This window comes from Protopterus annectens, chromosome 4.part0 (assembly GCF_019279795.1).
Source record: "Protopterus annectens isolate FY-2018-M chromosome 4.part0, PAN1.0, whole genome shotgun sequence".
Lineage (NCBI taxonomy): Eukaryota > Metazoa > Chordata > Ceratodontiformes > Protopteridae > Protopterus > Protopterus annectens.
Genome location: NC_056733.1, coordinates 1,974,406,945 through 1,974,419,865, shown reverse-complemented (window position 1 = coordinate 1,974,419,865; position 12,921 = coordinate 1,974,406,945). Strand labels below are relative to the sequence as shown.

The window sequence follows — 12,921 nt, the reverse complement described above, 5'->3', positions numbered from 1 at the left end:
CAGAGGAGGTGCCTACAGGGGACGCCAGTGGCAAGGTAACAACCAACGAGGCACAGACACAACTACTACCACTGCAACAGGACAATCACAGTGACTTGGCTCTGGCACCGCCTACCAGGGAACAAATAGCAGCACTCTTAGGCGGAAAGTTAGCCTTATTTTCAAAAAACTGGCACTATATTACAAGAGACAAGTGGATTTTGCAAACTATAGACCAAGGCTACAGGTTTCATTTCCACACTTTACCAGGAAAAAGAGGAATGCCAAACCTACCACCAAATCAAAAGACAGAAGCTCTAAAACAAATAGCTCAATTAGCAAAGATGAGAGCTGTGGAAAGGGTACCATCTATGGAACAAGGCAAGGGATTTTACTCCAGACTATTCCTGGTACCAAGAAAAGAGAAAAATTGGAGGCCTATTCTCGACCTGTCCGCTTTAAACACATTCATCATTGTTCCAAAATTCAAAATGCTGACCCTACAGCAACTTCTTCCCATGCTGGGCAAGGAGTTTTGGCTGGTAACTCTAGATCTCAAGGAGGCATACCTGCACGTCCCCATACGACCAAATTGCAGAAGATGCCTCAGATTTCTTGCAGGATCAAAGCATTATCAATTCTCAGCATTGCCCTTTGGCTTATCTACTGCGCCCAGAGTGTTCACGAAATGCCTGGCATCAGTAATCGCTCACTGCAGGCTTCAGGGAATCCAAATATATCCATACCTGGACGACTGCCTGATACAAGCGGACAACAAAAACAAGCTAACAGAAGACTTACAAAGAGTCATTTGCTTACTACAGGCCCTGGGATACACAGTCAATATAAAAAAGTCAAGACTGATACCATCCCAAAGAATAACCTTCTTAGGTGCAGAATTGGACACAGTAAAACAGATGGCATTCCTAACTGCAGAAAAACAAGAACAACTTCCTCTCTACTTCTTGGCATTAACAAAGCAGAACAAACTAACAGCAAGGAAAGTACTGCAGGCCTTGGGCTTCATGGCATCCTGCATAATCCTGGTCCCCCATGCCAGACTGCATATGAGAAAGCTACAGTGGTACCTAAAGAATTTATGGTCTCAACACAGGCACAGCTTAGAAACCGAAATACCACTAATTCCATGCCTGAAACAAGAGTTCCTATGGTGGGCTCAGGCATGCCAGTCAAACCCAGGTTTGCCCTTCCACAGCATTCAACCAAGCCAAACCATCACAACGGATGCCTCAGACCTCGGTTGGGGGGCCCACATGCTGGACAAGTGCATACAAGGCTTATGGACTCCAGATCAGCTGCACCTGCACATAAATCAAAAAGAAATGCTGGCAGTAAAACTAGCAATCCAGAATTTCAGACCATTCCTCCAAGAAGGCCAGTTGATGATAAGGACAGACAACACCACAGTCATGTGGTACATCAACAAACAGGGAGGCACTCATTCATACCCTCTATGCCGGATGGCACTGGACCTATGGAATATGGCTCTGAGTTACAACATTCAGTTACAAGCAATTTTGTACCGGAAAAGAAAACATCCTAGCAGACATATTAAGCAGAACTACCTCGGATGCTCACGAATGGATGCTACACCCGGACATCTTCAAGGTCATCACAAAGAAATGGGGACTGCCACAAATAGACCTATTCGCATCCCCACTCAATCACCAGCTCAAGAAATTGTGCACAAGGACGTACCACCCACTTGCTTGGAAGGTGGACTCTCTATCCTTCAGTTGGAAAGGCCTGACAGCATATGCATTCCCACCTCTTCCTTTGATGCACAAGGTGCTATTGAAAATCAAAGAGGAACGTCCAAGGATAATTCTGATAGCTCCAGATTGGCCAAGACAACATTGGTACCCATTACTGAGGAGCATGTCTCGGGGGAAAATGTGGACACTAGCCCTGATTCCTTTGATGTTAACTCAGAGCGACTACAACATCCTGCATCCAAACCTGAATACTCTGCAACTGACTGCCTGGAACATTACATAAGAGCAACTAACCCAGATTTATCCCAAAGGGTTAAAGACATTATCCTTGAGGCCCGCAGACCCTCAACAAGAAGGAACTATGCAGGAAAATGGAAAAGGTTTCTCATTTGGAGTACCGAAAGGGGCAAAGATGTGTCAAAGGTAGACATTGCCAACATCCTGGAGTATTTGGCAGAGCTTTTCCATACAGGCCTGTCCTATTCCTCCATCAAGATACATGCATCAGCTATTTCTGCAGAATACAGCTTTGATCCCCCTGTCTTTTCGCATCCTCTACTCAGGCAGTTTCTGAGAGGAATTAAGAATGTAAAACCTCCTAGGAAACCACCATTACCAGCATGGGACTTGAACTTTGCGCTAGAAAAATTGACACTCCCCGCTTTCGAACCAGCAGCAACAGCAGATCTTCAACACCTATCCTGGAAAACTGCTTTCCTGCTGGCAGTTACCTCAGCAAGAAGGGTTTCTGAGCTACAGGCTTTAATGGCAGTACAACCCTTCCTAATCTTCCATCAAGATAGAGTGTCCATGAGAACTAATCCTACATTTATGCCTAAGGTGGTATCCAGAGTGTCTTTAAACCAGGCAATCCACCTACCTACCTTCTTCCCCAATCCACAGAACAGGGGGGAAAGACTGCTGCATACTTTGGATGTACATAGACAGTTACGCTACTACCTGGACAGAACCAAGGGCAATAGAAAAACTGACCAGCTTCTGGTAGCATATGCAACAGGAAGGGAAGGAAAAGCAATTTCCAAACAGACAATCTCCAAGTGGATAGGAAATTGCATAAGATTCTGTTACTCCTACCATGGAAAGCAAATTCCACAGAACATAAGGCCTCATTCTACAAGGGCTACAGCCACTACCACAGCTTTCTTACGAGGAGTGGCTACCAAGGACATTATAGAGGCTGCTACTTGGACCTCCGTGCATACATTTGCCAAGCATTATAACTTACCTTTATACTCTAGATCCTGAGCAGGGTTTGCCACTGCTGTTTTGCAAGGGATTCTAACTACACCATAATTTCTTCTTCCTCCTCCCCTAGTTTGGCTATGGTATTCTACCCATTTGTAAGGACTGCAGATGCATCCTTGAAGGACATAGTACCTACCATAAATGTAGATGTCCGAACAGGATTGCATCTGCAGTCAGGATTACCCACCCTCCTTCCCCTCTGTGGTATTCCTAGGGTATTTGCCCACCTAATAGCTAGCTGGTGGGGGATCTCTTATGGTGTATTTGTTTGTATATATGTACATACATGATTATTTCTTGTGTTTGCCTTCTACTATTTGGAAACATTGGCATTTATCCAAAATTTAGCTATCCAAGAGGGCAACTGGCATCTGGGGCAAGAAACACTGAGGAAAATGGCGTCGGCTGATGCCTTTATACCCAAAGAACTGCAGCTATGACGTCGGGTGAAGTGCGACACCAGCCGAGGCCAGACCCAGACTTTGGAATCCGGCCGACCGAAGGGCTTGCCTGACGACAGGACAACCCATTTGTAAGGACTGCAGATGCAATCCTGTTCGGACATCTACATTTATGGTAGGTACAAAACTGTACTTTATGGTGAAGACATAACTTTTTTTGATGTTGAGGCCCCTGCTACTGACCTTGTCTTACTTTGTTGACCCCACAGTCAATGGTGGAGTTCCTGTCCCCAATGATGTTAGGAGACCCCCTTTATTGTTGGGATGCAGACCACTGTTTCTTGGGCAAGGTTGGTCATGATTTTCCTAGATCTGACTTCTTTATCTCTGACATTGACCTTTCATTGCCGACCAATACATGGGCTTGAGTAAGAGCCTCAAGGATCTAGGCCAGTTCTGTCCTTAATCCTTATGGGGGTCTTTATAGCACAAGTTATGGCACTAGTTTTGTTCCAGATTCTAATGATGCAGGTGCCCCTCTGTGCGCCATCTTTGACATAGCTATTATCACAGCATCCACGATGAGACTTTTAAGTAACTGCATTTTTGACCATCCACCCCTTGTGAAGACAGAAGGGCTGGGAGATGCAGCCACATGCAGAGGCTTCATCCAGACAGATTTTGCCTTCCTGTCCATCCTCTTGCTCAGAGTTCTGTACTCCAGTATCGAAGGTAAGTTATAAGAGGAAGCACTTCAACTACTTATTGGTGTCTCTCACCCTAGATGTAGATGAGGAAGCTTCCATCTTGACCCAGTCCTCTGAGTGATGTAAGGTTTGGGGAAATTTTGGAGATTCATGTTGAAGTGGGATGGATTTCGGTTTCTCTTCAAAGCTGTGACCCCCCCCCCACCTCAGCATAAAATAACTCTAGTGTTGAGGAGGTTTCCTAAGCCACTTATTTCTAATTTTGTATATTGTCATTTGGCCTCTTATCAGCCCGCAGGATGTTCACCAAAGTTCATGTTGATGATGACTGCAGTTCAGATGAAGCTTTGTGTTACCTGGGTCTTCCCCATATCTGTGCTACTGGTAGCCATGACTTTGAGTTTTCTAACCTCCAAGGGAGTCCATTCCGTCAGTCTACCAGTCATAAGGCATCAGAGTAAGCAAATCGAAGTCCCATTTAGTGCTTGCTGATTGCATAACGTAACATCTACCTGATATAGGTTGTTCACTCTGGCTAATTAAGCTTTTTTTTTTTTTTTTTTTTTTTTTTTTTTTAGACAGAATTATGTTAAAATACCACTCTTCAGATTAATCAGTCAGTTGGTTCCAATGATTCTTTGTCTTTAGGAATTGGGATTGTCAATTTTCAGGTTGCTAGTTACCTTAACTGCTTCAGTAGACTCCTGAGGTTCAGCAGGATGTAGCTAGTCCATCTCGTAGACTTCCAACTCTGAATATCCTGGATAAAAGACAGTTGGTAGGTTCAGAAGTCAAGCCTCTGTCTTGGCAGACTCCTTTATGTCCCCGTTTTAACTGACAGTCACTTTAAAATACATGTGGGGACTAGTCTGGGGGAGGGGGGAGGTGGCATTTTCAGGAACAGTCAATTCAAGGTATGTGGTTACTGATTGAGGCTGATCTGTACATTGATTTGAAAATGAGGGTAGTCTTTCTACCAGTACAGGCTTTTCAGGACTTTGTCCAAAGGTGAAGTTGCCATTTGTGCCGATGTGTGTGGTATGTTATGTCAAAAAGCAAGGTGGAAATCATGCCCCATACCTTTGTGGGAGGACATAAGAGATTTAGGAGTAAGACTGAGTTCAGATTGTCAGCCACATCCTGGGAGAGTCCATACTTGGTGTACTGCTTAAGTCTTTGCCTGCCGGTGCCCATGAGTAGTCTGTCCTTCTGTAGTATGTGCTGTGGTGCTGGCAGAAGCTTTTCAGCAACTTTGTCCTTATTCCTGTATTGGGAGGTTATCTTGTAGATTCTCTCATCCAGAAATGTTCCCCAGGTCTCAGTTGCACAAGGTGAAAACCTTTTTGATATCTTCATTTTGGACTCCAAGTTTGCTGTTACAGCCTCACCTTCTGGAGTAGCTCCTAGTCTGAGGCTGTCTAGGAGTCCTCTGTCTCACCCAGTGTTTCCTTCCCTATGTTGACTGTATTTTTCCACTACCAGGGATAGTCATGGGAACCCTGTCTTACTTGGAAGGGGTGGGCCAAATACTTCTGGTCAAAGAACAACTACTGGGGGAAAAAAGAGCAAACTAGATGTCCTTCAAGGATGCATCTGCAGTCCTTACAAATGGGTTGTCCTGTCGTCGGGCAGCCCTTCGGTCGGATTCCAAAGTCTGGGTCTGGCATCGGCTGGTGTCACACTTCACCCGACGTCATTGCTGCAGTTATTCGGGTATAAAGGCATCAGCCGACGCCATTTTCCTCAGTCTTTCTTGCCGCGTGGCGCCCGAAGCAGAAGCTGTTCGCAAGTGCCGGTCGGTCAGAACCAGAGATTACTACTACCGAATACTTCTACTACTACCGAAGACTTCTAAAAGCTAAGTACCCGTGGGGACTCTTTCTTGCCTCAGCCGATGTCAGAAAAAGTGAATAACTGTTTAACTTGTGGGAAACAAATACCTCATAAAGATTTCCACTCTTACTGCTTACCTTGTTTAGGCCCAGACCACGACGTAGCAGCTTGTCTAGCCTGTGCTTCTTTTAACCGACGGACGCTTAGACGTCGGTCGGAATTTGCTGAGCAGTTTTTCGGCTCTGATTTTGCTTATATTATGCCGTCGGATCCTCCGACTTCGCAAATTTCCAAAAAGCGCAAGGAAAAGGACCAACACTCGCGGTCCGCGGTTTCGGCCGAAACCACGGTTAAGCCAACCGCGAGTGTCTCGGTTTCGGCTGAAACCGAGCAAGCGGTCCTTCCTTCAGCCGAAAACTTACCTTCTACCGAGGCTTCTTCCAACCTGGTGGAATCGGCTTCTGAAATCCAACCTGCTGTTGCAGCTTCTCAGGAATTATCTGACACTATTCCCTTGGATATTTCAACCCCTGCACGTGGAGCTGCTAGGCCTCCTGCAGCCATGTCCATTAAGGCCTTTGCCAGGGCTAAAGCAGCTAAAGCTACTAAATCTGTGCCTGTTAAGACCCCCTCTCACAGGCCTAGCTCCAGTTCAAAAATGCTTAGTCTAGCAGAGGATCTCATTTCTTTAATCCGGGGAGCCCAACCTCACCCAGACAGGGCCTCTCACCCACCTCCAGAGAAGAGGCCTAGAGCAGAGCCCGCTGAGCCAGTTTCCACAGATGATTCCTCTGATGATTCAGATAATACAGACCCTCCAGAGGCTCCTTTCTCCCCTTATGAAGACTCTGATGCTGAAGAGTCCATCCCTTCTGCCTCTCCACCTGAGGAATTTTCCTTTGGGGAAACCTTGCATGCTATGAGGGAACAATTTCAGTGGCAGGGACAAGATTTTTCAGACTCCAGGAAAAGGCTTAGAACTTTTTTGCATTTACCACAACATAGGCCTTTAGCCATACCTCCAGTTCTTTCTGTTGTAGATGATGCATTTAATGATGCTTGTACTGCTCCTGATTCACTACCTCCGGCCCCTGCTAAGCCCGATAGGTACTACAGGGTCCCGGACACGCATTACCATTTATACAAGGCTCCTTTTGCAGATCCCGAGACTATCTCCCAGGGACCTAAGGCTGTAGCAGCTACCTCTGCAAAAAAAACCCTCCCCTCTGAAAGGGAATCCAGGTCCTTAGAGAGATGGGGTAAAAAAGTTTACACTTCTGCTACTCTTTCAGCTAGGGCCTTGAACTGTCAATTTCACATGATCCAGTATCAAGAATTTATGCTAGACCAGTTAACCAAAAAGCTGTCCTCTGATGAACCCTTAGACAAAAAATATGTTCAGGAAATGGTACATAACATTCAGCAAGTCAGTAACCATTCTTTAAAATGCGGCTATGATGCATTGGAGGCTTCCTTTAGATCAGCCATGACTGGCACAGTTATCAGAAGGCATGCATGGTTAAAAGAGCAGGCCTTACCAGACCATGTCAAATCAAAACTATTAGATGCTCCCATGGACAAGATCAATTTGTTTGGCTCTCCTGCACAACAGGTGCTGAAGAAGATGGAAGAGAAGGCAAAATCTGTCCAAACAGTGAAGGATTTCTTGCAGGTCCAACCTCCAAGGTTTAGCAGGAATTGGCCCTCAAAGAATTGGTCCTTTCCAGACTCCTCCAGAGCTCAGAGAGGCAGGAATAGGCGTTCAAGAGGCAGAAGCCAATCCAGGGATGCCTACAGAGGACGCCAGTGGCAGGGTAACAACCAGCGAGGTACAGACACAGCCACCACCACTACTACAGGACAATCACAGTGACTTGACTCTGACACCGCCTACCAGGGAACAACTAGAAGCACCCTTAGGCGGGAAGCTAGCTTTATTTACAAAAAACTGGCATTACATCACAAGAGACAAGTGGATTTTGCAGACAATAGACCAAGGTTACAGGTTTCACTTCCATACTCTACCAGGGAAGAGAGGAATGCCAAACCTACCTCCAAATCAAAAGGCAGAAGCTCTAAAACAAATAACTCAATTATTAAGGATGAGAGCTGTGGAAAAGGTACCATTTATGGAGCAAGGAAAGGGATTTTACTCAAGACTCTTCCTGGTACCAAGAAAAGAAAGCAAATGGAGACCTATTCTCGACCTGTCCGCTTTAAACATATTCCTCATTGTTCCAAAATTCAAAATGCTGACCCTATAGCATCTTCTTCCCATGCTGGGCAAGGAGTCTTGGCTGGTAACTCTAGATCTCAAGGAGGCATACCTGCACGTCCCCATACGACCAAATTGCAGAAGATACATCAGATTTCTTGCAGGATCAGAGCATTATCAATTCTCAGCATTGCCCTTTGGCTTATCTACTGCGCCCAGAGTGTTCACGAAATGCCTGGCATCAGTAATCTCTCATTGCAGGCTTCAGGGAATCCAAATCTACCCTTACCTGGACGACTGCCTGATACAAGCGGACAACAAAAACAAGCTAGCAGAAGACTTGAGAAGGGTCATTTACCTTCTACAAGCCCTGGGATATACAGTCAATATAAAAAAGTCAAGGCTGATACCATCCCAAAGGATAACCTTTTTGGGTACGGAGCTGGACACATCCAAACAAATGGCATTCCTAACAGTAGAAAAACAGGAGCAACTACCTCTCTACTTCTTGGCTTTAACAAAGCAGAACCACCTAACAGCAAGAAAAGTCCTGCAAGCCTTGGGCTTCATGGCATCCTGCATAATATTGGTCCCACATGCCAGACTGCATATGAGAAAGCTACAGTGGTACCTAAGGAATTTATGGTCTCAACACAAGCACAGCCTAGAAACCCAAATTCCAATAATTCCATGCCTGAAGCAAGAATTCCAATGGTGGGCTCAGGCCTGTCAATCAAACAAAGGATTGCCCTTCCGCAGCACTCAACCAAGCCAAACCATCACAACGGACGCCTCAGACCTCGGTTGGGGGGCCCACATGCTGGACAAGTGCATACAGGGCTTATGGACTCAAGATCAGCTGCACCTACACATAAACCTAAAGGAAATGCTGGCAGTAAAACTGGCAATTCAGACATTCAGACCATTTCTTCGACAAGGTCAATTGATGATAAGGACAGACAACACCACAGTTATGTGGTACATCAACAAGCAGGGAGGCACACATTCGTACCCTCTATGCCGGATGGCACTGGACCTCTGGAATGTGGCCCTGAGTTACAACATTCAGTTACAAGCAATTTTTGTACCAGGAAAAGAAAACATTCTAGCAGACATCTTAAGCAGGACTTCCACGGATGCCCACGAATGGATGCTGCATCCGGACATCTTCAAAACCATTACAAGAAAATGGGGACTCCCAGAAATAGACTTATTTGCATCCCCACACAATCACCAACTAAAGAAATTCTGCACCAGGACGTACCACCCACTTGCTTGGAAGGTGGACTCCCTATCCTTCAGTTGGAAAAACCTGACAGCATATGCATTCCCACCACTTCCTTTGATGCACAAGGTGCTACTGAAGATCAAAGAGGACCGTCCAAGGATCATTCTGATAGCTCCAGACTGGCCAAGGCAACATTGGTACCCATTACTGAGGAGCATGTCTCGGGAACAAATATGGCCCCTGCCCCTAGTTCCCTTACTGTTAACTCAGAACAACTACAACACCCTGCATCCAAACCTGAAAACTCTGCAGCTGACTGCCTGGAACATTGCATAAGACAAATTAACCCAAATTTATCACAAAGGGTTAAAGACATTATCTTGGAAGCTCGCAGACCCTCAACAAGGAAAACCTATTCAGCAAAATGGAAAAGATATCTCATTTGGAGTACTGCTAAAGGAGAAGATGTGTCACTGGTAAACATAGCTAACATCCTGGAATACTTGTCAGAGCTCTTCCACAAAGGCCTGTCCTATTCTTCCATTAAGATTCATGCATCAGCTATTTCAGCAGAATACGACTTGGATCCTCCAGTCTTCTCACATCCTCTGCTCAGGCAGTTTCTGAGAGGAATTAAAAATGTAAAACCACCCAGGAAGCCACCATTACCTGCATGGGACTTGAACTTTGTGCTAGAAAAATTGACACTTCCTCCTTTCGAACCAGCAGCAACAGCAGAATTGCAATACTTATCATGGAAAACTGCTTTCCTGCTGGCAATCACTTCAGCAAGAAGGGTATCTGAGCTACAGGCACTAATGGCAGTACAGCCCTTTCTGATCTTCCATCAAGATAGAGTGTCCATGAGAACAAATCCTACTTTTATGCCTAAGGTGGTCTCCAGAGTATCGTTAAATCAGGCTATCCACCTACCTACATTCTTCCCCAACCCACAGAACAGGGGAGAAAGACTGTTGCATACCTTGGATGTACATAGACAACTACGCTACTACCTGGACAGGACCAAGGGCAATAGAAAAACTGACCAGTTACTGGTAGCATATGCAACAGGAATGGAAGGGAAAGCAATTTCAAAACAATCTCTAAGTGGATAGGAAATTGCATTAGATTTTGTTACTCCTACCATGGAAAGAAAACTCCAGAAAACATCAGGCCTCACTCTACAAGAGCTACAGCCACTACCACAGCTTTTCTACGAGGAGTGGCTACCAAAGACATTTTAGAGGCTGCTACTTGGAGCTCCGTGCATACATTTGCCAAGCATTATAATTTACCTTTATACTCTAGATCCCGAGCAGGTTTTGCCACTGCTGTTTTGCAAGGGATCCTAACTACACCATAATTTTATTTTTCCTCCTCCCCCAGTTTGGCTATGGTATTCTACCCATTTGTAAGGACTGCAGATGCATCCTTGAAGGACATAGTACAGTTTTGTACCTACCATAAATGTAGATGTCCGATAGGAATGCATCTGCAGTCAGGATTACCCACCCTCCTTCCCCTCTGTGGTACTCCTAGGGTATTTGCCCCTCTTATAGCTAGCTGGGGGAATCTATTATGGTGTATTTGTTTGTATATATGTACATACATGCTTATTTTTTGTTTGCTCTCTAATATTTGGAATCATTGGCATTTATCCAAATTTAGCCTTCCTAGAGGGCACCTGGCATCTGGGGCAAGAAACACTGAGGAAAATGACGTCGGCTGATGCCTTTATACCCGAATAACTGCAGCAATGACGTCGGGTGAAGTGCGACACCAGCCGATGCCAGACCCAGACTTTGGAATCCGGCCGACCGAAGGGCTGCCTGACGACAGGACAACCCATTTGTAAGGACTGCAGATGCATTCCTATCGGACATCTACATTTATGGTAGGTACAAAACTGTACTTTTTTCATTGTGGGCCATAGCTGCATGTCTAGATCGTTTCATGGTTCCAGTTGCTGAGCACTTTTGGCTGTTTACATTAGATTTGTGACCCGTGGGGAGGAGGATTGGTTATTCAGATGCAGCCATCTGGCAGCCATCTCTTTCATTCATGGGACTTTTCTTTATCTGTAGCCTTACTGAAGTTTTTTTTTTAATGTCTGCTTTCTTTGCCCCCTCCTCCATCAATATTCTAGTTCAATTTAAGACTTCTAGTTTATACTGGATAACTTAATTTTGCTGTAGTTGGTCAGCTTCTATGGTAAACCTTAAAAGTATATATTTTGTATGACTTTCATCATTAATTGAGCTAGGACTTTATGAACTGCAGGCTTTTTACCATTAGTGCTGCTAATTTAGGGTTCCGTAAAGTTTCACTGAAAACTAATACCTTACTTTTGCCCAATGTAGTAATGGAGACTAGCCTTGAACAGTAAATGAAACCTACCCATGTTTTCCTAGATTGTTTAAGCAAGGGAGAATACTTTATTGCCCTGCATGAAAATTCACAGGCCACTCAGATTTTGCTATGGCAGAGCAAAGCCTGTTAGGTTAACTTCTTTGTCATTCTGTGAATCATGTGCTAAAGTCTGCAGTTTAACTGGCTTTTTTTTTACCTAGGCTATATCCAATTTCTGTTTGACATAAAAAAAAAAAAAAAAAAAAAAGCAGCAAACCTTTAGAATCTGAACCTAGGGGTTCAGCTATCTCCTAAATTGTCTTTGTAAATGAATTATTTGACATATTTGCAGTGTCTGTGTTTAGGTATCGCCAAACACTTTTGAAGGACACTGCTGAACAATGCATTTAATTCTAAACTAAAATTTGTTTTGCAGCAAAACTTTAATTCTAAACTAAAATTTGTTTTGCAGCAAAACTTTATGTGCTACATTTAGTTGACTTTAGTCACGAGGTTCTTTTCTAATTTGACAGTCTCTCAACACTGCTTCTGCTTTTGTAAATTGCTGAATTTAAGGCAGTGGTCCTTAATTCCTTAAGCAACTATTTTTTTTTATTATTCCCAATACTTGTCTGACTTGCTGCTCTGAAAAATGTTAAGTTTGCATTATGTTATAACCATTTAGTTATGTGAAGTGGTAGACAGCTTCTATGCCTAAAATTCAGATAGATGCTTTTAGTTTTAAGATGTGTACTCAAAATGAAAACCAGATTACTCTATATAAATATTTATGAATATTTTGATTGTAAAACATATACTTAAGGTTCATTATTTCTTCATTTGTTAGGTCCACAGATGGACAACAACTTTCTGATGGAGCCAGGTCTGAAGAAGACAGCCTTCAGCAGGTAGCTCTGTACTGGATGGATGTCTTGATGCTTAGTTAGTTTGGAATGAGTGTAAGAGCTTGAAAATTGTGTGTGATGAGACTTTGTTTTCAGTTAGGTTTCTGCTGTAATCTGAGGCCCCTGAACGAATCCAAGGTGCCACTACCAGGGCATCATCCCAAAGGCCTTAAAGTTGAGAGTCCATGAGTATACCCCTCCTCAGCTAGACTAGAAGCACCAGTGACTAGGGTTTGATTAAGGTGTTCTGTGTGAAGGAAACCCTAATGTTTGCCTGCCCTGGACGAACCACTTCTTCTCTG

At 44.3% G+C, this 12,921-nt stretch overlaps 1 protein-coding gene across 1 annotated transcript in view; it reads left to right on the top strand.

Moving 5' to 3' along the window:
• LOC122800512 (MRN complex interacting protein) overlaps window positions 1–12,661 on the top strand; it is a 302,966-nt gene extending 290,305 nt beyond the window's left edge. Inside the window, exon 5 of the mRNA XM_044069952.1 lies at window positions 12,562–12,661. Coding sequence (XP_043925887.1) covers window positions 12,562–12,661 — 100 coding nt within the window. The remainder of the gene's footprint in view (window positions 1–12,561) is intronic.
• The last annotated feature ends 260 nt before the right edge of the window (window positions 12,662–12,921 follow it).